Source organism: Myodes glareolus, chromosome 3, assembly GCF_982192425.1.
Source record: "Myodes glareolus chromosome 3, mMyoGla1.1, whole genome shotgun sequence".
Classification (NCBI taxonomy): domain Eukaryota; kingdom Metazoa; phylum Chordata; class Mammalia; order Rodentia; family Cricetidae; genus Myodes; species Myodes glareolus.
In genome coordinates this window covers 23,141,538-23,167,793 of record NC_142028.1, presented here as the reverse complement: position 1 = coordinate 23,167,793, position 26,256 = coordinate 23,141,538, and the positions used below count along the sequence as shown (strand labels likewise).

General features: G+C 43.0%; 1 protein-coding gene and 2 pseudogenes across 2 annotated transcripts; all 3 read left to right on the top strand.

The window, feature by feature from the left end:
• The first annotated feature begins 680 nt into the window (after nucleotides 1-680).
• On the top strand, nucleotides 681-20,059 carry LOC148122588 (C-type lectin domain family 2 member F-like). Of its 2 annotated transcripts, none has more exons than XM_087904140.1 (5): nucleotides 681-855; nucleotides 13,882-14,013; nucleotides 16,207-16,382; nucleotides 16,941-17,047; nucleotides 18,006-20,059. In XM_087904140.1, exons 1-5 carry the CDS (start codon nucleotides 681-683, stop codon nucleotides 18,148-18,150), a joined length of 735 nt encoding a protein of 244 aa, XP_087760266.1. In that variant the 3' UTR covers nucleotides 18,151-20,059. The 2 variants fall into 2 exon arrangements, with proteins under 2 accessions (XP_087760266.1, XP_087760265.1); XM_087904139.1 differs by having other exon boundaries at nucleotides 16,204-16,382.
• On the top strand, nucleotides 4,862-7,048 carry LOC148122590 (kelch repeat and BTB domain-containing protein 2 pseudogene; annotated as a pseudogene).
• LOC148122589 (kelch repeat and BTB domain-containing protein 2 pseudogene) lies at nucleotides 6,721-10,391 on the top strand (annotated as a pseudogene).
• Nucleotides 20,060-26,256: the final 6,197 nt, after the last annotated feature.

Below are 26,256 nucleotides of genomic sequence, written 5' to 3'. Positions count from 1 at the left end.
TTGTCATCCAGTTTTGTTTATTGAAATCACCTTAGTCGTGCAGGGGCTGGCCACATGCCACTCTTCCTGAGTGTTCTACAAGATCTGCCACCCGGGTGTGCTCAGGGGACTTCCTTCTGGAGAGCTTGGCAGGGCCTGCACTGAGGTATTCAGCTGAGGAACTCGTCGGCATGGAGTTATTTAAGTTTATATATTTACATTTTTTCCCTTCCCATTTTACTAAAAAACAATCTTCTTAGGCCGAGAAAGCTGAACTGTGAAGATGACAAATGACAGGGAGCTTAAAATGATCCCAAGTCTCCTGACAAAAATCTCACTTAACAGTCAAAGTGGTTTTTTGGTGGAAGCTCCACCTCAGCCCCTGGAGTTCACTTACACAACCGCTCCCCGGGAGCTATTTGCATATTGCTTGCCTGCTTGCTGTGGGTAGAGAAATTTTAATTCTTGCTTGGGGTTCCCATTGAGGCTGGAGGCGAGGGGCGTGGCTGGACAAGAAGCTGGAGTCCAGTTGCTGAGGAGGATTAGAAATGCTCTAGGGTTGGTCCGCTGCTGCGCGTCCCCGCCCCGGGACCGCCCTTGTTCCAAGGATGAAACAGGTAGGAGGTGGTGACTGAGACGTGGGCGAGTTGATCAGGAGAGCCCCGTGAGTGAGGGAGTGCGGAGCCAGCGCTGAGGCCTTGATGTCTGAGGACTGTGGCGGTCTGTCCAACAGCAACTACGACGAGCCGCCGGAGGAGATAGGTGAGAACCTGCCAGCGTCCTTCAACAGGGACGACGAAGAGCTCCAGGAGGTGATAGGTGAGAACCTGCCAGCGTTCATCAACGGGAACAAGGAAGAGCAGCATTTGGTAGAAGGTAAGATCTAAGGGGCTATGCGGCGCAGGGACTCTGGGCACAAGCCTCAGGCACAGGGCATGCGCCTAGGGTGGGGGCTCCTACTGGGAAAGACTTACCTGAGACACACGTGTCCTGGGCAGAAAGGCTTGTGGATGGGCGGCAGGCCTGGTTAAGGCGGCAGTGGGGTTCGTGGGCTGAGCAGTGTGTCCCTGGGATTGTGGACCGTAGGCACTTTAGTCCATTCCTGCATCTGCAAGGACTCTAGAGAAACTAAAAAGGAGCGGTCAGCTAACCATCAGTTTTCCTTTACACACAATAGCGTCATTTAATTTCTTTTCACAAGTTTGTTTCTTCAAGGTGGATACTGGGGCCTGTGATTAATTCTATAAGCTACATGACCAAGGAACTCTGGCCTACCTTGGGTGCAGGGACAAAATTTTCTTGATAATCAGCCTGTTTTTCCAGAAGCAGAATTCATAGGTCTATAGTGCATTAAACTTCCTTCTTAGTTTCCATCCTTGGCAAATCTCACCTCTAACAAAGGGGAAGGTGACTTTTAGTTTCTTTTTGCCTTTTTTGGTATCTCTTATCGGAACACTTGGCCAAATAACCGAAACCATTTCCCTAACCATCTTCTTGTCCTAACAGAGAAGGTCCAATTGAATCATTGATCTGACTAATCATCATTGCGTTCATAAAATGAAATCATCAGTGATCTCATAAAGATCGTCAAGTAAATTGATCAGTGAGGAGTGGAATTTAATGCCACCAAGGAACCAGGCATTCTGGAGACTGTTGTCAGTCCCGTGCCCCATGTCGTGTCCCCCCACACCCTGTGTCCGCCCCCCCCCCGCCCCCGGTAAGGGGGGTGGGTGGGCTTTGCTGAACAGCCCTTCAGAGTTTGTAAAGCAAAGTAGGTGTCCGGATTCCTAGAGGAAGGAGGAACTTGGGCATGTTCAGACATGTCACTGCCATTCAGTGCACACCTAAAGTGCCCCTGCTCACACCTCCCCTCCACCTTCCTTTCTGGACTCCCACAGTAGACCCCTCCCCCCCACGTGCTTTTTCATCCATAACCTCCAGGCTGTCAGAAATTCTCCCCTTTCCTTAGGTCACAGGTATACTCCTTCAGGTCTCAAAGGATTCTGTGGCACCAGGGAACAATCTCTGTTCTACTTTACCTAGTGTTGCATCATAGGTTTTTCGAGTAGGTCGGGGATGGGAGATTGATCCCACCTCTAAATCCATCTACAGTTTCAGGTTATGGTAAATGATGGGAAAAGGACATTGGAGATTGCTATTTTAAAACTGTATCCTTTCATTTTGGAAAATGTTTACATTTCATTCTTTAAATCTCTTTCCCTTTAATTTAAAACTTTTAAAATTCATTTTATGTGTTTGTGTGTTTTGCCTGCTTGTCTGTGCACCACATGCATGCCTGCCGCCCACAGATATCAGAAGAAGGTGTTGAATCCCCTGGACCTGGACTTAGGCAATTGTGAGCCACTGTGTGGGTGCTGGAAATGAACCGAGTCCTCTCTCTACAAGGGTAGCAAATGTTCTTCATTGCTGAGACATGACTATACTCCTACTTTAATATTTTTGTTTAGGAATAGAATACTTCTTGAAAAACAGAGTTCACAATTATTGTTAGATCAATGGTCTAATGGCATCCTCAGGAGATCAGGCTAAGTTCCTCTAGGTGGACAGGCCTCTGCTGTGGTGGAAATACTGGTCTGGGAGGTGGGGGACAAACTCAAGAGAAAAGCCTTCTAACCAGGTCTCCCTTGAATCCCTGAGCCCTAGCCCTTGCCATCCAATGTACACTTAATGTGCCCCCCACCTCCTACCAGGATATACAAACAGACTGAAGAACCCACCCTCCTTATGGTAAAGTATCAGGTCTCAGTCTGCTTTGCTGTCCCCAGCTTTGAGTTGTGGCTAGGCCCTCAGGTACCACCAAGTCACTTATTCCCCAAAGTAGCCAAAGCACCTACTATGCTGGGAGAAATTACAAGCGTAAAGATTTCCTTCCTTCTTCGGACTTTTCTTTGGGCTGAAAACTGCAGCCAAGTTCTCATGGCAATGGGCAGAAGTTCATAAAGCAACTGACTTAGGTGAAAGTTGGGGACTCAGCTCTCTCGAACTCTCTGAAGCCTCTCTGACGCTTTCACCTCTGACTAATACCAAAAGAGAAAGCTCATGAACAATACTACTGTTTCTCAGCTAAACCAAGCTGAGGGATTAGGGCCTAGATAAATAGCAAGAAGGCCATAGGAGAGCCCATGACTAAGCAATAAATAAAGATGGAGAACTTCCAAGATGGTGGCTTCTTCATCACCTTCTAGAACTGAGACCAAGCCTAGGGCTGCTTAAAACAAAGTCCTGGGAAGCTCTTTCTCCTGCCAGTGTGGCTCCCTGCTGATGAAATAGTGAACAACATCTCACAGTCAGAGTAGGATGTGTGTTTTGATTGACACATTAAAATTAACACATTCATTGTTTCATTATGGTGAATATATTAGAAATCATCTCAGCTATTTTTAGAAACACTGTGTTATTGTGAACTGTACTCATCCTACTGAGCCTTTTAACACCAGATCTGACACCACTTTATTGTAAATATTGTCTACTTTCTCTCTACCTCCCCAAGAGATATTTGTACTTGATTGTGTATTATAACACTATAGCTTTGGAGCCTGTCCTGGAACTAGATCTTGTAGATCAGGCTGGCCTTAAATTCGCAGAGATCCGCCTGCCTCTGCCTTCCGAGTGCTGGGATTAAAGGCATGCACCACCACTGCCTGGCTCCAAGATTTCCTTTCTATAGGGGGTGTGAGGAACTAGGAGGAGAAGCCAGGGGAAATCAGATTGCTCACAAGCTGAGAAGTGCTGGAGCTGGAAATGAGCATGTGAGGATTATTGCACTACTTTCTGTATTTTTGTATGACTGGAAAGAGTGAAGGGCGAGAGTTTTGTGTGGACCCAAAATCCAAAGGCCACATTTTAGTGCTTAAAGCCTTCCAGTCCTACATGTTCTTCTCCTCCGCTGTTAATGGAATAGAGGCGTTTTAGTACTTTTAGATATGTGAAAATGAGTAAAATGCAATGGTTAAACTCAGTGGAAATTTTGTAAAAAGTATAATTTGCATTCAGTAAAATTAATTCATTTGTTATAAATTTTCATGAATTTTGAAAGCATCTAATCATGAATTCTTCATCAAGATATATAGGGACTAGAGAGTTGGCACAACCATTAAGAGCATTTATTGCTCTTGCAAATTTGATTTGATTCCCAAGACCCATATGGTGACTCACACACACCTCTAACTCCAATTCCATGGACCCAACACACTTTTCATAACCCCCCAACTCTAGGCATGCACATAGCACACATATACACATGCATGTAGACAATACAGTCATGTATATGAAATAAATCTAAAACAATAGCTTATAAAGGACATATAGACTCCCTCCACCCCAGTCCAACTTCCCCATTCTCAGTTGCAGACTCTTTATGCCTCTGTCCCCAGCCCTTACACACTTACTTTTCCAGAATGCCATACAATGGATCCCTGAAGAAGAGACTTCACACGTGCCTCTTTCACATTGTCTCAGCATTCCATTCTGCTCTTCAGACAATGCTGTGCCAATCAATAGCGTGCCAGGTACACGGCTGGCTAGATTCTAGGGGACTGTATCCATAGCACCACTGAAAGAAACAAACAATGCTCTGAATTCAGAAGCATGCGAGCACCACACAATTATTATACAAAGAAGTTGCAAAATAGCTGGCAGGAAACTTGTGGAGAAGTGAGAAGAGTAAGCAAGTTGTGGGAGTTGGGGTTTCTTTCCAAAATAAACTGGAAGGAGACTGTTTTCTGTGGGTCGCTGCCTTTAAGGTTGCTTAAGCTTGTTGATTAGGATAGGAACAGGAATGTCTGAGTCAGAAGCCTTTGGGACATTTGGGCTGGTAAAGTGGTGTAACAACTAGGCAAGTAGAAATGACGTAGTGAGCCAGATGAAGGTGGGGGCATCCCTGGGCACCTGGGAGCTGCCAGAAAGGCTGCAGGAGTGGACTAGGGTGTGTTGGGCACAGGAGGTAGGCTAAGATGGCCCAACCCAGGAAGTGCCTGGAAGGGAGCTAGTGCCTTGGGTCCCTGCTGTGCCAGGTCCCCTGCTGTGTGTGCATCCCTGTAAGTGCAGCCTGGCAGAGTGCCATGTTCTGGACTAAGTGAAAGCAGGCAGAGGCCTGTCTGCCTGAGGAATGTGCGTGCGGCGACTAACACATACACGGGGAACTTGGCAGAAAATGACAGCGCTGTAGAGCAGTCTAGCAAACAGCTTGCTTCCTACAGGTAGATGTATTATAGTTTTGTCGAGAGTATTTAATTAAAAAATGAATGCAGAGAGCTGTGTTCGATTGTTGAGTTTTGCTGAGCTCTTCGGCTGTGAAGAGCTAAAGCAGAGTGCTGAAAGAACGGAGGAGCTGAGTTCACTGCTGTGTCCACCAGGAAGCCTTCGTGCAGCTGCCCCACGACCTCCTGATAGACATTCTCAGCAGTGGCAATCTAAATGTAGAAAAGGAAGAAACAGCTTGAGAAGCTGCGATGCTGTGGCTGGAGTACGACACAGTTTCACGATCCCAGTATTTGTCTTCGGTTTTAGACAAATCAGAATTGATGCACTTTCAGAAGTCACACAGTGTTCAACGCACTGCCCATCAAAATCCCAGCAAAATTCTTCAAAGACCTCGAAAGAACAGTACTCAACTTCATATGGAAAAGCAAAAGACCTAGGATAGCCAAAACAGTCCTGTACAATAAAAGAACTTCTGGAGTCATCACAATCCCTGACTTCACACTTTACTACAGAGCTACAGTACTGAAAACAGCCTGGTATTAGAATAAGAACAGACAGGAGGACCAATGGAACCGAATAAAATACCCGGATATCAATCCATACATCTTTGAACACTTGATTTTTGACAAAGAAACAAAAATATCAAATGGAAAAAAAGAAAGCATATTTAACAAGTGGTGCTGGCATAACTGGATAGCAACATGTAGAAGAATGAAAATAGACCCATATCTATCAATCACCATGCATAAAACTCAAGTCCAAATGGATGAAAGACCTCAACATAAAGCCAGCCACGCTGAACCTTATAAAAGAAAAAGTGGGAAGTACATTTGAATACATTGCTACAGGGAACCACTTCCTAAATATAACCCCAGCAGCACAGACAGAGAAACAATTAATAAATGGGACCTCCTGAAACTGAAAACCTTCTGTAAAGCAAAGGACACGGTCAACAAGCCAAAACAACAGCCTACAGAATGGGAAAAGATTTTCACTAACCCCACATCAGACAAGTCTGATCTCCAAAATATACAAAGAATTTAAGAAATTGAACACCAAATAATATAATCCAATAAAAAAAATGGAGTACAGACCTAAACAGAGAACTCTCAATGAAGGAATCTAAAATGGTTGAAAGACACTTAAGGAAATGTTCAACATCCTTAGTCATCAGAGAAATGCAAATCAAAACAACTCTGAGATTCTATCTTACACCTGTAAGAATGACCAAGATCAAAAACCCTGATGACTACTTATGCTAGAGAGGTTGTGGGGAAAAGGGAACACTTCTGCATTGCTCGTGGGAATGCAAGCTGGTACAACCCCTTTGGATGTCAATGTGGCAATTACTCAAAAAATTAGGACACAACCTTCCTCAAGACCCAGTAATACCACTTTTGGGTATATATCCAAAAGAAGCTCAATCGTGCCACAAAGACATGTGCTCAACTATGTTCATAGCAGCATTGTTTGTCATAATCAGAACATGGAAACAACCTAAATGCGCCTCGACTGAAAATGGATAAGGAAAATGTGGTACATTTACACAATGGAGTACTACACCGCAGAAAAAATAACAACAGCTTGAATTTTGCAGGAAAATGGATGGAACTAGAAAACATTTTGAGTGAGGTAACCTAGACACAGAAAGACAATTATCATATGTACTCACTCATAGGTGGTTTTTACACATAAAGCAAAGAAAGCCAGCCTACAAACCACAATCCCAGAGAACTTAGACAACAATGAGGACACTAAGCGAGACATCCATTGATCTATAATATACATGGGAAGTAGAAAGTATAAAAAGACAAGATCTCCTGAGTAAATTGGGAGCATGGGGACTTTCGGGGAGGATTGAAGTGGGGGTGGGGGAGAGGCAGGGAGGGGAGCAGAGAAAATAATAAAAAAAAAGAAGTCACACAGAGAGCTTGGTTCCAAGGGCTTCCACCCAGTGATAAGCCTGTTGTGGCTCAAGGTCTTTATAAGTCCATGGCCAAGGTTTTCAAACTGACTTGGGATGACTAAGGAGGAGATGATGATTTTCATTGAAGCATCATCAGAAAACCCTTGTAGTCTTTACTCTTCTGTCTGTTATAGCCCCGGGCAGAAAAGGTTTCCAAGTGCCCCAGCCTGCCAGCTGATTTGCCTAAGGTTGGGGCAATTGTAACCTGTGATAATGACATTCACATAGCAGGGGGCCAGGTGCCCCTGAAAAACACAAAAACAAATCACAGCAACACAGGCAAACTGTAGACCACCTTCAGATTTGTGTTGCTTTTACTGGTTTGATGCACAACAAAATGCCTGGTTTCCAATGACACTGATTCTCTTCATCTGTGTGATGCCACCCTTGGTTTGCTATGAAGACTATATCTATGCAATGGGAAGAGACAGTGTTGGTGGAGAACTTAATCGGAGGACTGTAGAAAGATACAAAAAGTAGAAGGATGAGTAGACAGTGGGGAGCCCCTTCCCCTGTGCTTGGCAGTGGAGAGCAGCCGTTGTGGTTCATGACTGCATTTGTGTGATGACATTAAACCTCAGGTACTGTTACTTTCCGAGGTCTGACTCGTGGGTAGAGACAGCCGTGGGACAGACTAGCAGATCTTTTGCTTTAGCTGAAGCTTTTGGCAATAAAATTTTCTCCATTGGAGGGTTGCATATTGCTACCAGTTCTGGCATAAGAGTCCCTTCTGGCACTGTAGATGGGTCTTCAACAACTGGAAACTTATGTTGTAAATAAAACTAAAAGGTAGATGGTGGCCAACATCCCTGCTAAAAGTTACTCTGATCCCTGTGTTAAAGCTGTTGTGATTTCAAATTCTCTTTGTGTGTTTATGCGAGAAACCCATTTAAATGAATGAGCTAAATATGTCACCTGCCAGTATGATTTGGGACTTGGTCAGTGGTCTCTGCTGCAGCACATATCTGAGCGTGTACTGTGAATCTGGGGAGAGATTTTTGATGCACTGCAGGGAATCTTTATCCATCCTGTCTTGAAGAAGCTCCATGGAAGCCACCAGATTGCTTTTTTTCACCAGATGGAACCAAGGAGTTTGAACTGGATGGAGAAAAGGTTGCACTTCCCCCTGTATAGAGGAGTTTAGGGATGCACATTTTAATTTTATGGCCTACTTAATATTTGCATCAGTATAATATATGTCTGTGTGTTATACAGAAAGATATGCTTCTGTAATATGAAATAGGTTATTTGATAATTGAGAGACTTTGCTGTGTATCATGTGAGCATAAGAGTCTGGATTATCTAACTTGTTAGCCTTGTGTATGTACAGTTCTGAACTTCACTTTTTTACTTATTTATTTATTTATTCATAAAAATTTACTCTTCTTCCCCTCCTCCCAATACCCTCCCACTCCCCCCACTCCTTCTCCTCCTCCCTCTCCAGTCCTAAGAGCAGTCAGGGTTTCCTGCCCTGTGGGAAGTTCAATTTCGTCCCCCCTCCCTCCAGGTCAAGGAAGGTGAGCATCCAAACAGACTAGGATCCCAAAAAGCCAGTACATGCAGACGAAACAAGTCGCAGTGCCATTATCAATGGCTTCTGAGTCAGCCCCCGTGTCAGTCACACTCCGAGAATCCGGTTTGATCACATGCTCGTTCAGCCCCAGTCCAGCTGGCCTTGATGAGATCTCATTAGATCAGTCTTCTTGTATCAGTGGGTGAATGCACCCCTTGCAGTCCTGACTTCCTTGTTCATGTTCTCCCTCCTTCTGCTCCTCATTTGGGCCTTGGGGGCTCAGTCCAGTGCTCCAATGTGGGTCTCTGTCTCTATCTCCATCCATCGCCAGATGAAGGTTCTGTGGTGACATGCAAAATATTCATCAGTATGGTTATGGGCCAAGGCCAGTTCAGGCACCCTCTCCTCTGCTGCCCAGGGAACAATCTGGGGACCTCTCCTTGGACCTGGGAACCCCTCTAGAATCAAGTCTCTTGCAAACCCTAAAATGGCTCCCTTAGTTGAGATATATACTTCCCTGCTCCGTATCCATCCTTCCTCCCTCCCCCCATCCCATTCCCCCAAGCTATCCCCAATCATCCCCTTCTCTCTTCTCTCTCACAATCTCCCCTTACATCCACCGCCCCACCATCCGGGGAAACCAAGTTTGCCTGGCAATCCTGTCGACTTCCAATATCTAGGAGGATAACTATATGATTTTCTTCAGGTTCACCTTCTTATTTAGCTTCTCTAGGATCACGAATTATAGGCTCAAAGACCGTTAATTATGACTAGAATCCACTTATGAGTGAGTACATACCATATTCCTTTTTTTGGGTCTGGGATACCTCACTCAGTAAAGCGTTTTCTATTTCCATCCATTTGCATGCAAAATTCAAAATGTCATTGTTTTTTACCACTGAGTAAATCTCTATTGTGTATATGTTCCACACCTTCTTTAACTATTCTTCTATTGAGGGGCACCTAGGTTGTTTCCAGGTTCTGGCTATTACAAATAGTGCTTCTATGAACATAGTTGAACAAATGCTTTTGTAGTATGATAGGGCATCTCTTGGGTATATTCCCAAGAGTGGAATTGCTGGGTCCTGAGGGAGGTTGACTCCCAGTTTCCTGAGAAACCACCACACTGATTTCCACAGTGGTTGCACAAGTTTACATTCCCACCAACAATGGATGAGTGTTCCCCTCGCTCCACATCCTCTCCAGCATAGGCTATCATTGGTGTTTTTGAGTTTAGCTATTCTGACAGGTGTAAGATGGTATCTCAAAATTGTTTTGATTTGCATTTCCCTGATCGCTAAGGAAGTTGACACCTTAGGTGTCTTTTGGCCTTTCGAAGTTCATCTGTTGAGAATTCTCTGTTCAGTTCAGTACCCCATTTTTTAATTGGGTAGTTAGTAGCAAAGAAATAGAAGCCATTATCAAGAACCTCCCTACCAAAAAAAGCCCAGAACCAGATGGTTTCAATGCAGAATTCTACCAGAACTTCCAAGAAGAGCTAATACCTATACTCCTTAATGTATTCACAATATAGAAACAGAACAGTCATTGCCAAATTCTTTTTATGAAGCTACTGCTACCCTGATACCAAAACCACACAAAGACACAACCAAGAAAGAGAATTACAGGTCAATCTCACTCATGAATATCGATGCAAAAATTCTCAACAAAATACTGGCAAACCAAATCCAAGAACACATTAGAAAAATTATCCATTATGATCAAGTAGGCTTCATCCCAGAGATGCAGGGCTGGTTCAACATACGCAAATCTATCAATGTAATCCATCATATAAATAAACTGAAAGAAAAAAACCATATGATCATTGCATTGGATGCTGCAAAAGCATGTGACAAAATTCAACACCCCTTTATGATAAAGGTGTTGAAGAGATTGGGGATACAAGGATCATACCTAAATATAATAAAAGCTATTTACAGCAAGCCGACAGCTAACATCAAACTGAATGGAGAGAAACTCAAAGCCATTCCACTAAAATCAGGAACACGACAAGGCTGTCCACTCTCTCCATACCTCTTCAATATAGTGCTTGAAGTTCTAGCAATAGCAATAAGAAAACATAAGGAGATCAAGGGGATTCGAATTGGAAAGTAAGAAGTTAAACTCTCGTTATTTGCAGATGATATGATAGTGTTCATAAGCGACCCCAAAAACTCTACCAAAGAACTCCTACAGCTGATAAACACCTTTAGTAATGTGGCAGGATAAAAGATCAACTCTAAAAAATCAGTTGCCCTCCTATACACAAGGGATAAAGAAGCAGAGAGGGAAATCAGAGAAACATCACCTTTCACGATAGCCACAAATAACATAAAATATCTTGAGGTAACTCTAACCAAGGAAGTGAAAGACCTATTTGACAAGAACTTTAAGTCTTTGAAGAAAGAAACTGAGGAGGATACCAGAAAATGGAAAGATCTCCCCTGCTCTTGGATTGGAAGGATCAACATTGTTAAAATGGCAATTCTACCAAAAGCAATCTATAGATTCAATGCAATCCTCATCAAAATCCCATCAAACTTCTTCACAGACATTGAGAGAACAATAATCAACTTTATATGGAAAAACAAAAAACTCAGGATAGCCAAAACAATCTTATATAATAAAGGAACTTCTGGAGGCATTACCATCCCTGACTTCAAACTCTATTTCAGAGCTACAGTATTGAAAACAGCTTGGTATTGGCATAAGAACAGAGAATTTCACCTATGGAATTGAATAGAAGACCCAGATATTAACCTACAAACCTATGAACACCTGATTTTCAACAAGGGAACTAAAGGTATACAATGGAAGAAGGAAAGCATCTTTCACAAATGGTGCTGGCATAACTGGATGTTAACCTATAGACGAATGAAAGTAGATCCATGTCTATCACCATGCACAAAACTCAAAGTCCAAATGGATTAAAGACCTCAACATTAATCTGACCATTTTGAACCTGATAGAAAAGAAATTGGGAAGTAGTCTACAAGACATAGGCACAGGAGACCACTTCCTAGGTAGAACCCCAGTAGCACAGACAATAAGAGAATCAATGAATAAATGGGACCTCCTGAAACTGAGAAGCTTCTGTAAAGCAAAGGACACTGTCAGTAAGACAAAAAAGCTACCTTCCAATTGGGAGAAGATCTTTGCCAACCCCTCATCAGACAAAGGTCTGAATCCCAAAATATACTAAGAACTCAAGAAACTAGACACTGAACTTCACTTTTAAAAGTAATTTCCTGTTGCTAGTGTGGTATACCAAAAATTGTGCTGAGGTTATTTTAGTATATGTATTGAATTCCTGTACTTCTAAAGTCCTGTCCTGGGTTATAGTTTTTTTTTTTAGCATAATTCAGCTGCACTTAACACTAATGTTCATGTCAGTTTAGAGATGTCTTTCAAATGCTATACTGTTGCTGAGGAAGATCTCCTCTATGTCTATGGTATCACACAGGGTAGCTGTGACTGCAGGTCCAGTCTCATTCCTCCACTAGGTGCATGTATTCCCTTCCCACTGACTGTACTTGTCCATCTAGAATACAGGTTTTCCTGTCAGCTGGCCACTTTCCAGGTGTGGACTTAAGTTGCTGGGCTTGCAAATGAATTGCTAGTCCCTCATTGTGCAGGTCATTGTGGATCTTTAATTAGTAAATGTCTCCACTTTCTGTTTTACATTATCATTGATTCATGCATATAACCACCTGCTTCTGATATAGTTCTCCATTTAAAAAGGTTTAGAATGGATTAACCAGGTCATTACATCTTAATTTAATGACGAGCATTACGGTACAGTGATTGTGTATAAGTATCTCTTAGGTGTGTTTTTTAACCTGATGTGTGTGTTTGAGGGGTGGGGGTAGGAAGATGAGCTGTGCAGGAATTGTGTGCACTGAGTGTGCAGGAGAACAGACACTAGCACTGCTCTGGCATTAATCCCAGGAACCAATAGCAGCTGTGAGGCGCCATCAATGCAACGTGAGCACAGGTGCCTCGTGACAAACATTGCTGGCATGTTCAAATGCTCTGGCATTGTATTTTGAATGACATTAATTTATTAAATATATTGTATATAATCAGTTAAAAAGTAGCGAGGCAAGTGCAGACTTGTGTCCAACTTGTTTCTTGTGTTGAGAGGGTTTGTCTACTTTGTCATCAGCTTGGGGAATGGTTGAATGATTGCAAATGTTCCATTTTTTTACAGTGATCCATAAAACTGCTACAAATATTCACATAAAGGTTTATTTTTCTGTTTTCTTGAATCTTCAATGCAGACTTTCCTTTCCAGCATGAAGTATGTGGGTAGGATGGGGGCACATCAGTGTGTTGTACACTTCTGGACAAACAGATTCACAGTGACTGCACAAGTTTGCCTTTCTAAAAGGAAAGCAGTAAATTCACATCAACATCTAATTAATCAATCTCCAGCATTTAGACAGTGAGTATACTCTTGAATCTAAGATGATTTTGCCCAAGACAAGTTCACAAACATTCTCACCACTGTATAAAGAATTCAGTGACTTTACAACATTGAGCTTTGTGCTCAGGTCTACAGTCTTGCTTTTAGCAGACAGACACCAGGTTGTTTCAGTAGCACATACTGGATGGAGTGACCTACCCTTCCCTGTCTAAAATCCACTCATCTCTGTTAAATTATCTGTTGACCATGAGTATTTTATATCATTTCTGGAGCAGAGAGTAGTGAGATTTATTGTTTTGTTTTTAATTGATAACTTTTGTATTGTTGAGGAAGTTCTTCTAATTCTTAATTTTGCATAATTTTGCTATTTGTATAGATATTTCTATTTTTCCTCATTTCTTAGTATGTTAATTGGTATAATTACGGTGAGTTCTCCCTAATATTTTCGTTTCTCCTAACCAGAGCACTTTCTGGAGAGAAATCCAGCTGACTGTTGTTGTTTTTCACTGTGATCCTCACTCATTTAGGTTCCTGTTCTTTCATGATTCACCCTCAATTCAGTAACTAGAAGACCCCTGGGAAGTTCTGTTTCTAGCATATCTAGTCTTCTTTCCACCATAGCCATCCTTTATGGACCAGGATCTTCCTTGAAAAGGGTTTGCAGCACTCTTTCAGGTACTTGTAGGGGATTGTAAAGTGGGTGTTAGTCATAAGTTTCTTTTATTTTTCTTAAGTAATTCTTGAAGTTGGCATTCTTATATTCGTATTTTACAGATGAAGAACAACAAGGACAACATCTCAGAATCGTCTCCCCCGTGTCTCCTGCTGGGCTTCACTGCTGCTATGCAGTGATCATCGTCCTCACTGTAACTGTAATTGCACTTTCTGTGGCTCTGCCATTGTCAGGTGAGTGACATCTCCAGATCCTGCAGCATTCTGTCCACATCCACACTGTCAGTTACACTTACTGAGCACTGTGAGCCAGGCACTGTGTGAAGGGCAGGAGAGAAAACACACTGGAAATTCCTGTTCTCTAGGAACTTAGGGTCTAGCAGGAAGATGCAGTGAAGGAACAGCACAGGCTGTAGTGTGAACAGGAGGCCAGGTTCAGCATCCCTGGGAAGATAACATTTAGTAACCTCTAGACAGAGATGCAGAAGACATATATCTACCTGGAGGAACGATTCAATGCCGAGGACAAGGAAAGGAAAACCCAAAGGAGGAGCCTCAAGGAAGCTGCTGCAGCTAGGGGCAGTGAGGGCAGTGAACAGTAATATGATTGGGGAAGATACAGAACATCTTATCCCAACCATGACTCATGGTTTCCATTGATGTCTTCTACCATGGTCTGAAAATACTAAATAGAATGTTCCGGAAATATGTGATTCCCAAGCTTTTCATTTTAGACTGTTCTAAATAATGTGATAAAAATATTGTACAGCTTTCCTGCCATAGCTGGAATAAATGTTCCATGATACTGTTTTATAAAGCCAACTTTGGGCAGTGGTTGCACATGCCTTCAATTCCAGCACTTGGGAGACAGAGGCAGGTGAATCTCTGTGAGTTCAAGGCCAGCCTGGTCTCCAAGAGCTAGTTTCAGGACAGGTTCCAAAGCTACAGAGAAATCATGTCTCAAAAACAAAATAAAAATCAACTTTAACCATGTCAGTGAATAATACACAAGTCTAAACATGGACAAAATTTGCCAGTAAGACTTAGTCAGTACAACCTATACTATTATGTGCCTCTGCAAAGACTCAGACGAAAAAGGAAGTGGCTGTCTCCCTCAGTGCCTGTTGCGTTTTTCCCTGTCATTAAAACCTTGTGGTACTCAGTATTGGAACAGGGAACAGCTACAGCAAGTCTACCTCCACCAATAATAAGTGTGTGATGTCTAGTATTTAATATTTCTTATCAAATTATTTATTTCTAGGCTCAGTAGCCCTTCAAAAGAGCCATGCAGTAGTTTTTATGTGTTAAAGGAAGAAAAAGGAAAAGTTATGAAAAATAATTTGTTGTTTTTTCAAGCAGTCCTCTGAAAGCTTGCACATTCAGAGCTCACACACTTGCACGCGCGCACAAACACACAATCACTCTATTATGATAGACTCACAAATTAAGACATTGCACTGCTATATTAGCATAGCCACTCAAACACCGGCCAAGTCTCAAACCCTGTGAATCTCACTGAACTTCCACCAGTTAGAATAGCCATCCTGAAGTCTTGGAGCTCTGGTTATGGCTTTAGATTTTCACTATATTTACATTTGTATACACTTATTGGCCACAACGAGGAAAACCACCAGCAAAGCTAAAACTAGAGAAACAAAGATCTTTATAGCCCTATTCATGGCTTATGTGTCCTGGCTGCATTCTGTCCTCGTTCATCACCTTACATCACCCTTCCTTGTTCTCCTTTCTATGTGTTACCCCATGCCCTCACTCACAGCTGTTCACACAGTGCATCCCAGGCTGGGACAAGCATATGAAGGAGTGCATGGGGTCTCTTTCTTGCTGAGTTTGTGTGACCTTATTTAATATTATACTTTGTAGATCCCCCACTTTTCTACAAGTTTCAATTTTTCTTTATGTCTGAATAACTTTCTGTGTTACACATGGACCACATTTTCATTATGTGTTCATCAGTTGATGGACATCTAGGTCAGGTCCATTTTGCTGCTATTGTAGATGGGGCAGCAGTAGACATGGATGTGCCAGTCTCTGCGTTATGATGCAGTGTTCTCTCATATATGCCCAGGAGTGGCATAGCTGAGTCACAAAAGGTCTGTTTGTAACTTTTTAAAGGAGCCTCCATACTGGATGTATCTGTTTATACCCCCACCAGCAATAAATAAGTGTTCCTATTTCTGCAGAGCTCTGACATCTGCTGTGAAATTTCTCGATAATTACCATTCTGACAGCCTCTACCGAGAGCCAGCATATGAATTTAATGTATGTGTACATGATAACAGGAAAGCCTTAATCAAAGTTTGGAATCAAAGAACCTATTTGATCATGCCATGTTTGTATGCTGGTATTTGTCCATAGTTAAATCCAGAGAAGTGAGGAGTTCTCTTTATTTTGTCATTACAAAAGCAGGAAAGACAGAACAGTACTCACGCAACAATACCTTTGCTTCTTGCCCAAAATACTGGATTGGATTTGGAAACAAATGCTTTTATTTTTCTGAAGACGAGGAAAACTGGACATCCAGCCAGAACTACTGCATTGAACTAGAGGCCCAACTAGCTCAATTTGACAACCATGAGGAGTTGGTAAGAAATGATTAAAGTAGGTTTGTTGTTTGTTCTGTTGACTATTTACTGCCTTGAGATAGGGACCTTAAGGCTGCTGCATGAGGAAGGATTCCATCCCAGGCATACAGGGAACATGTGGGGCACATATTAGTATGTGCCATTTGTGATAATAACCCATCTGGCTGTCACCCTGAGATACTCCAAAGACATTCTCTCCTGTAGTGCGTATAGTCAATCTGCATGGCCAGATATACCTTTGACAGAGAAACATGGTGGTCATGTAAGTTTTTGTCCAACCTGGCGGGTGTTGCAAACTTAAGGAGACAACTGTTAATAATTGTAAATACAGGCTTAACAAGGGACTTTCTCAGCCACAGAAGGAGGGGTTGTTGTTAGTATACTGTAAATTATGGTTGTAAAATACATCTACTAAGAACTGAGGGTTATTTAGGCTCCAAAGTCAATGACCCTCAGTTCAAACCTGCTGCCATGCCGAGAGGAGGCTGTAAGTTGAAGACACTCAGTGGTATCTGATGTGGAGAGACACATATATTTGCATCCCATGTTTTATGACAGAATTTCCTGAAGAGATACAAGGGGACATTTAACCACTGGATCGGCCTGCACAGAGAGTCATCACACCACCCTTGGATGTGGACAGACAACACTGAATATAACAACCTGTATGTTTTCAGACCTCTTCTCCTTCTACTGTGTTCATGTATTATGATTTGTGTGAGTTGTGGCTATGGGAAAAAAAGGCTGAGTCATGTGACGCCAACTGTCCTGATATGGAACAAAAATAAACCCTTGGGCTGGAGGTGTACCTTGGCACTGGTTGTGTGTTAAAGCAACAGCCAGCCCCCACTAACTCCACATCCCGGTAAATTTACATCTGTGAGAGTCACCTAGTGTTGTTTGACTGCAAATCTTTAGCCTAATGATGGCATCTGGGATAGATACTGTCTGCTCTCAGCACTTGAAAATCTCTCCTTGCTGATAACTGCCCTTGTGGGATGCAGACAAAACTGCTGATGGCCACTAAGGGTTCTAATACCCCAGGAAGTCACTGCAGAACTGCTGGACAGGACTTGTCATACACCTGTGTGCACAGCTGCACCTGTGACAGAAACAGACTCCAGGGGCATTGGGAACCTTCTCTAAAGTCTCATCATCAAAGAGCACCCAGAATAGCACCTGGATGTGAGCATAGCTATTTTTTACCAGACCCATTTCACTGGAACAGTGAATGTCCATTAGTAAAGACCTTTAATCTTTACTAAGTGCATTTTCTCCCATTTTCATACATGTGAAAAGTATTTCAACATAGAATTGAAAACAACCCTTGCAATGCTACCCATGGCAGAATGAACTTCATATGAACATGGCAGAGAACACCAGTCAAATGCTTTGTACACACAGTAAAGGGTCCAACATGGATGAGTGACAAAAGTGTGGTCACCAAATGGAACCCCAAGAATGGAAAAGTCACTGGGTATAACACTCTTGCTGGTGATTCCTCATGGACTCTGCCTTTCTGTGATTCATGCTATAAACAAGCAGTGGACACAAGTGAGATATCATTGCTGGAGGAATGCAGTGGCCAACTCTGCAGATATTTTGTTTGTTTTTTTGTTTTAGGATTCTCACCCGAGGAGACGGAAACCTTGCCTACCTGAGTGACAGAGGGATCAGCAGTGGCAGGGACTACATACGTAGGAGGTGGATTTGTAGCAAACCCTACAGCTACACTTTACAGTGTCCAGGAGTCTCACAGCTTGTGTAGAGAGTGTGTCAAAGTGATCATGAGAGATCTGTACATGTTATCTACAGTTACAGCTTCATTTCTTTATTTTAAATAATTATCAAAATCAATTCCCAATCTGTGGTGACATTAAGGATGAAAATTATCATAGACCACTATACTTATGGGTACTTGGGAGACTATGGGTGATTCTAAATTAAATAAGTGTTTTCGTATGGGTTGACACTCATAACTTAAACCTGAATTACAATCATATTGGTATTAGTGACAACCACTTTTATAACCAGACATGAAAATTTTTTCATTAACTCTTCTTTTGATGACTGGTACATTAAAAAAAATAAAGGGAGGAGCCAGGCAGTGGTGGCATGTGACTTTAATCCCAGAACTGTGAGGCAGAGGCATGTGGATCTCTGTGAGTTTGAGATCAGCATGATCTACAGACCAAGTGCCAAGACAGGCTCCAAAGCTACACAGAGAAACCTTGCCTCACCCTCCCTGCAAACAAATAAACAAACAAACAAAAAATGAAGGGAGGACAGGATTGAGTCAAGGTGGGTGAAACACATGGCTCCTGCATGGGGCTAGAAAGGGAGACAGAAGAGTGGAGTCTCTCCCGCATTCTCTCCCCACTGCCCTGGGAATCCTGCAGCAGGCTGCATTACAGGTCTGAAATCACCAAGGAGGAGCCTCAGACATGGATGCCACAGCTGCTGCAACCCAAGGCAGAGCCGGAATGAGGCCCTGCTGTTAGAAAGTCAGGGAAGAGTGGCAGAGAGAATGGCTGCATCTTGGGTAAATGTGCCCTGGCACATCTGTAATTTCTGTTATCAGAACCTTTTAAAAAATATTTGAAGACTGATTCAAGACATAGGGTGGCTTGTAGGGTGGGTTTTTGTTGTTGTTGTTTTTGTTCTCAACCTGGAGCCAGCACTGCTGTGCAGCTGCCCTCAGCCCGCAGGTGTGATGGTCATACCTACAGTGCCTTCACTGAGGGCACAGAGATGTGCAGAGACCTGGAGCTCCAATGGATTCTGCCTTTAGATACCATGCCCAGCCAATAGATCTTCTTGTCTCTGGGCAACAGGAGCATATTCCAGACTGGTATTAGTGGTACTGTATGATGACTCTGGCTCTGAGAAACATCAGTATGTCCATGATGAAGACCTGTTCATTTTTTGGATTGGGTCTCAAAAAACCTAGCACTGGCAGTGTGGTAAACAGCAGCCTGAATCTCTCACAGACTCTGCCCCCTAGTGTATCCCCATGACCACCCTGGCTCTGAGGAATGGCAGGATGCCCAAGGAGAGTGGGGTATTTTCTGGTTTGGGCCATCTCAAAAAACCTCCATGGTGTGTGCTGCCACCACATGCCATGTTGCTATATGTGGTGCGTGCTACAGCTGGGGCTGTGCTGGTGTCCATGGTTCTGCCTACCTCTGTAGGTCCTGTGGAGGCCCAAAAATGTGAGGCTGTTTCCACCTTGTCTGATGGTTAGTTAGAGAGTTGTAGGTTGCTCAAAGTAGCTGACAAGCATATTTGCATGTTCCAACTCAGCATGTGATTACTTAATTGTTTTGACATTAAAATAGCCCATACAAGTAGGTCCATTCAATCCTGACAGGTGGTCAGGATATACAAATGTACATCCATTCCTTTTTTTATAACTATGAGGTCACTTGGGCAGTGGTTGTGTTCAGGATATGTGGTCTAAAGCAGCTTCACTGCTTAACAACAAAATGCTAATGATTTGATGTCTTAAAGTGTTAAACAATTGACTGTTTGAGTTGTTCTTCCTATCATGTATACAAAATCTTTGGTTACATTCTTCCTCCACCTCCCTACTCCCATTTATATTGGGTATAAAAACTTATGGAAAAATAAACGTGGGTGATTTCAGTATTCACTGAAATGCCCTCCTGGTACTTTTCTATGGTTTCTGTTTTATTATTTTTCATGCATCTTCATATTCTTATATTTCTAAAAGTCCACACCCCTACCCTGGCAAGAGGTATTTTTGTCGAGGCTGGTCCACAAGGCTCTGTGGATACTCATGGATCATGCTGTTTCTAGAGACCATATGGCTGTTCATGGTCTGTGCAGGGCTGTGTTGATGTTAGTGGTCTGTGCTATCCCTTGAGGCCATGTTAGTGTCTGTAGTCTGAGATGTTGCTGGGGGCCATGTTGATGCCATGGCTCCTGTTACCACCAGGGGCCCTTTGACTTCTGTAGTCTGTGCTACCACTGGACGCCATGCTGATGTTCATGGCTTGGGCCATGGTCTGTATTGCCACTTCCAGTTATGTTGATGTCTTTTGCCCACGATGCCACTGGAGGCCATGAAAGGTTATCTCATTCAGGAAAATAACATTTTTCAGTATTCTCTTCTTAGCTTATTCAGCATCCCCTCTTTTTTAAAATTTCATTTTATTTCAGATAAACAGCATGGCACTTTCTAAAATAAATGATTACTTCTTCATATTGAAATTAGTTTGCATTTAGCATTTTTAAATATCTAATTTACAGTACATGTTAATCCCAGAGATTGGAGGAGAAAGATCACTGACCCAAATCTTCATGACCAGATTAATCAAAGCATGCCTTTTTATCTGTGTACATGGGGTGTCTCCTCCTAAGGTGGGGATTGAGAGGTAAGTATTGGTGATGAGGGAGACCATATTTTTATGAAGCGCAATGGTAGGGGGTGTAGTTGGAGGCCACTTGTTTGGTTCCTGACTGCCCAGACCTGAAATAATCACACAGAAACTATTATTACAGCACTGTTTGGCTTATTAGCTCATGATTCTTATTGGCTATCTCTTATATCTTAAATGAACCCATTGCTAGCTGGACAGTGGTGGCACACACCTTTAATCGCAGCACTCAGGAGGCAGAGGCAGGTGGATCTCTGTGAGTTCAAGGCCAGCCTGCTACAAGAGCTAGTTCCAGGACAGCTTCCAAAGCTACAGAGAAACCCTGTCTCGATAAACCAAAAAAAAACCTATTTCTACTAATCGGTGTATTGCCATGTGGCTATGGCCTACCAATAAGAGATGTAGAATCACATCATGAAGAAGCTCAGATCTTCTGATTTAGTACTCAGAAAAGCCAGCGATCTTCACAGACTGCTTGGTACAGCTCCACAGGTGACCACAGAGTGGCGTTCCAGGAAAGGAAAAGCACATTATCTCAGTAGAGAAAGACTTTCTCCTGCAGTCTCTTTAGCAGGGCTTTAGGTGGATCAGCCTTGCTGAGGGGTGGGCTCTTGGTCAGGTGAGTGACAGGCCCAGCAGGACTTGCTCTTTGCCTGCTTGCTTTCCTTATGCTGGCAGGTCCATTCCTACACTGGCATTAGAGCACTGTTTCTCAACCCGTGGATCTCTGATGACATAAGTCACAAAACAATCCCACACCAGTTCAGAATTGTGAATAATAAAAGGGTTATTTATTTAAGGGGAAAACTTACAGATTACTGTACTAGACAACAGTCCTCTGTGAACAGAAACAGAGTCTAGCAGCTGCTGGAGCTGGAAGCAAGAGAGCTGGTGCACCTTTATGGCTGATTTGAAAGTATAAGAGACCATGCCCAAGTGGGGTGTTATCATAAAGGCTATTGGCTGAAGGAGCAGAATGTGCTCCCACAGCAGGTCCCTCTACTCCTTTGGGGGTCATATCTCAGATATCCCGCTTATTTGATATTTATATTATGATTCATAACAGTAGCAAAATACAGTTACAAAGTAGCAATGCAATTCATTTTATGGTTGGGGGTCAACACACCATGAGAAACTGTATTAAAGGCTCACAGACTTAGGAAGTTTGAGAACCACTGCCTTAGAGCCTACTCCTTTGGGATTCCAGCATCTACAAAAGACCATCTGAGACATCCAGTCTCATAGATTGAACAACTTCTGGATTCTTGGACTTTCTGTTCAAAGGCAGTCATTGTTGGACTAGCTGGATCACAGCCTGTAAGTCATTCTAATAAATACGCTTCCAATAGTCAGAGAAGATTCATTCTATAATTCTCTGCTCTAGAGAACCCTGACAAATACAGTGACATAAGGTGACAAGGAAGGACAAAATGCAGGTAAACAGCCTGTGAGTCATGAAAAATGTTATGGAGAAAATGGTTTTTCTAGTGTCAGCTCTGTCATTGGTTTATTTATTTATTTAGTGGTGAGTAAATTCATAAACATGCAATTGACAGTGATATTATAAAGCCATAACTAAAGCTCCATGACTTCAGAATGGCTGTCCCAACTGTGTGGAAGTGCAATGAGATACATAGGTTTGGGAGTTGTTAAGTGTTTGAGGCTCCTGGAATGTGCCAAATTTGCGGCTTTTGTCTTTAAAAAGTCCCTGTTCACTCAGCTCGTGGATAATTCTAGAATTACTTTCCCCAGAGTATGTGGCCCTGGCCAAATCTGTGTGGCTCAATAAGCACTTTAAGTTTCTAAAGGGCTCATCCTGGCCTCCTTGTCTGGGATGAGAGTACCCCGTTTACAACAGGATGAGGAGTCTCTGACCTCCAACCTGGGCTATTTGGCATCTGCACTTCTGAAAGTGGTCAGTGCAGTCCAACACCAGACCTAGGAGATAATGAATGGGAGAAGTTTTGTTCAAGGTCAGAAAAGTCATGCTGGGGTCACAGATTCCACCTTGGACACAAAGGTGTGGGTTCAATCCCTCACCCAAGGGGCTTCTGCATAAAGGGCTGTGCTTCTGGCCTTAACCAAGCACTTCCCTGTGAGAAGGGCAAAGCCTCCCCGTGGACACAGACAGTTGCTACTTACTTGCCATGGCTCATTCCCATGGGACCTTCTATAGAGAGAGGGGGCTCCTCATCTCACACTGGGCTTAAATAAATCCATAAACAACAACGAAAACAACAAAAATATCCTGGCCATGTAAGATGTCATATGTCTGCCAAGAGGGGTAGCTGTTGTGTAGTGTAGAAGGACTCAAAAGGGCATCCTCAAAGGTCTAGGAAACAAAGCAGCAAATACAGCTGCCCTGAAATTGGCTCTAGAAGCAGAGAGGCGTCTTTAGTACTTAGTTGCCCTGCCTTTATTTTTTATTTTGTTTTTCAAGACAGGGTTTCTCTGTGTAACAGCCCTGGCCACCCTGGAACTAGCTCTTTTAGACTGGACTGTCCTTGAACTCACAAAGATCTGTCTGTCTCTGCCTACCTTGTTCTGGGATTTAAGGCAAGCACCACCATGGCCTGGCTTCCTGCCTGCACTTTAATTGTTCTAGAGACCAATCTATGTACAAAGAAACTAAGTTGAAGAAAAGAAAAGATAGACAACAGACGACAAATGGGTGGTCATTCTGCTGAATGAGGGACCGGTACTTCCTGCCTTTATCAGAAGACAAATGGTCACCAAAATGCACCAGGCCACCCATCTGCAGGCAACTATAACTGCTTTACTACTCAGGTCCAGATATTATTCCCTTCTCCCTGGGTCCAACAATGGCCTGATCTTTCTGGCCAAAGCTTTCCTAAATCTGTCTAAGGTACCTTTAAGTTACCTAAATCTAGGTAACTTAAATCTTACCTAATCTAAGGTTGATTAGAAATCACACTGTACATATAGGACATGAAGCTCAGGGAAGACAGGAAGGATAAATAGAAAGGAAACATGATCTATGTAAGTCCTTGAGACTGGGGAATACTGGACCAATCTCCAGACTTTTGCTCTCCTAAGAGAGAGATGCAGCCCATATGAAGAAGCTCCTAAAACAGGAATGACTAATCATTCCTTCCCTTTGTCCATTCATATCCTGCAATAGTCACAGGGACTATTCATCAGACTGTTTGTGAGACTGCATGTTTGCCTGGTACCTGCCCACAAGTTCCAGCCTGGCAACTTTGTGTGGATAAGAGACACTGACATGGAGCCTTGAGCAAATATGGAAAGTGTCCACATAATGGGTCATATAATTACAGTTGTCCTATTTTCTCTGTTTTGCCAACAGTGAAAAAGACCCCAACAATCCATACGCTAGGAACTTCTTTGTGGAGATTAAAGATTACTGGATCCAGGAAGCTCATAGCCAGCCTATCTACTAAGACCCAAACAGTCAACTTTCATGTAGAATTTTGTAAAATATTACACCTACATGCTATTGGGGGACGGTTTGCTTGATCATGGAGAGGAGAAAAACCTCTGGGAATGTGGGTCCACTGGTGAAGAAAAAAGGCCATGTACTCCATGTACCTCCCTGACTCCATCCCTCAGCCCCAGGCTGCCACAAACAAGGCAAATAACATCTTGCTTGATGGCTTTGTGAAACTGACTTATCCTGGGAGCACACCACTCCCTTCATAGTCTCAGAAAGAAACTGTTGTGGGATATTATTTTAGCTCGGCAAGGATGTGTTAATTTTGTTTATGCTGCATTTGTTTAGCTATGGAAAGATGTGTTGTATTTGTTTCACATGCCTGCCTATGGCACCTGATTGTTCTAAGAAAGCTGAATGTCCATTAGCTAGGCTGAGAAAGAACAGGCAGGGCTGGAATGTAGAGAGAATAGGAGGAAGTTTAGGTTGAAAAGACAGAAGGAAAAATGAGAAGATGAGAGAATGAGATACAATCCCAGGGCAAGAAGCCAAGCATCCTCCATCCAGTTAGAAGTAGTGAAAGATAGTTATAAAGAAAGAAAACATTAAAAAGCCTCAGGGCAAAAGGTATATATATTAAAAAAAAACATGTGAATTTATGTTAAAAGAGCTAGCTGTGAAGGAACCTGAGCTAGGCCAAGCATTTATAATTAATAAAAAGACTCGGTGTCATGATGCATTCAGTGAAGGGACTGGATAATGAGTGTTTAGCCTCCAACAATGGATTAATCTACACATGGCTGCATAATTTGATAGCTTTGCTGTGAGGTGAGGGCAGCTTTCTGAGATGAGGCGTAGCTGCTGGAAGATTCTGGAGCCATGTCTGTCTTATCCTCGGTTCCACTGCTGTCACTCCTACGGGCAATGACCACAAGTGTTCACACATTAGTGTTCCTATTGAGATCTCTTCCCAACCTGAGCTGGCCTCTCCTGGAGTCCAGCACTTAGAAGTCAGTGATAAGTGTCCCAGTGTCATGGCCCCTGCAGTTTCCTGAGGATTGAGTTTTGAGACCTGTGATTCACCCCTGTGGAAGGCCACTGCAGTGTGCAGCCTTCGTCTGAGCACTGATCTCCTGCTGTGAATGCTGGGGGGCCAGGGCAGAGGAAGAGGAAGTGCACAGTGCTGCAGGTATGGGTTGTGTGGCAGGGAGAGAGAGAGAGAGACAGAGAAATAGAGAGAGAGAGAGAGAGAGAGAGAGAGAGAGAGAGAGAGAGAGAGAGACAGAGAAATAGAGAGAGAGAGAGAGAAATAGAGAGAGAGAGACAGAGAAATAGAGAGAGAGAGAGAGACAGAGAGAGAGAGAGACAGAGAGAGAGAGACAGAGAGAGAGAGACAGAGAGAGAGAGAGAGAGAGAGACAGAGAGAGAGAGGAGTGGTCCTGGCCTTGGAACCTGCAGGCCATGGGAGTGTGTTTTCTGGTAGGGGAACTAGGGGGCACTCAGGCCTTTGCTTCAACCTCAGCAAGAACATTTTGAAATTCTTGAGCAGTCTACTTCATAAAGAGGAAGCTTCAACTACTAAACTCGCTAAGAAAGTTCATGTTGGTTCTAGTGACCCAGTCCAGAAGGATATGCTCTAGAGGCAGAGGCAGAAGTGTCTAAGTTTGAAGTCAGCCTGGACTACACATTTTTCTCTCCCAAACACAAATGCACTGACTCTGGTATGACCTGCTTTACATGACTCTGGTGTTACTTTCATTGGCAGTAACCAAGCTTTGTATCTTTAGTTTTAATTTTTAATGCATAGTTAATGTAGGATTGTCTCTTTCAGGTATACCATGAATTTCCTTCTTGTTAGGACCTGGACATATTGGGAGGGCCCCCCCTTCTGGCAGGGAAGCAGTCAGGCTTGGCAGTGGAACTCTGTCAGCAGCTGCATTGCAGTGGGCCTGGTTTCTTTTGTCTGAAAGAGCAAGCTGTTCCTTTTTCTTCTCTTTCAGAAGAGCTTTGGGTGACTGTGCAGGCAGTGAAATGTCTCTGTCAATTCTAGAGTTTTGGAAGT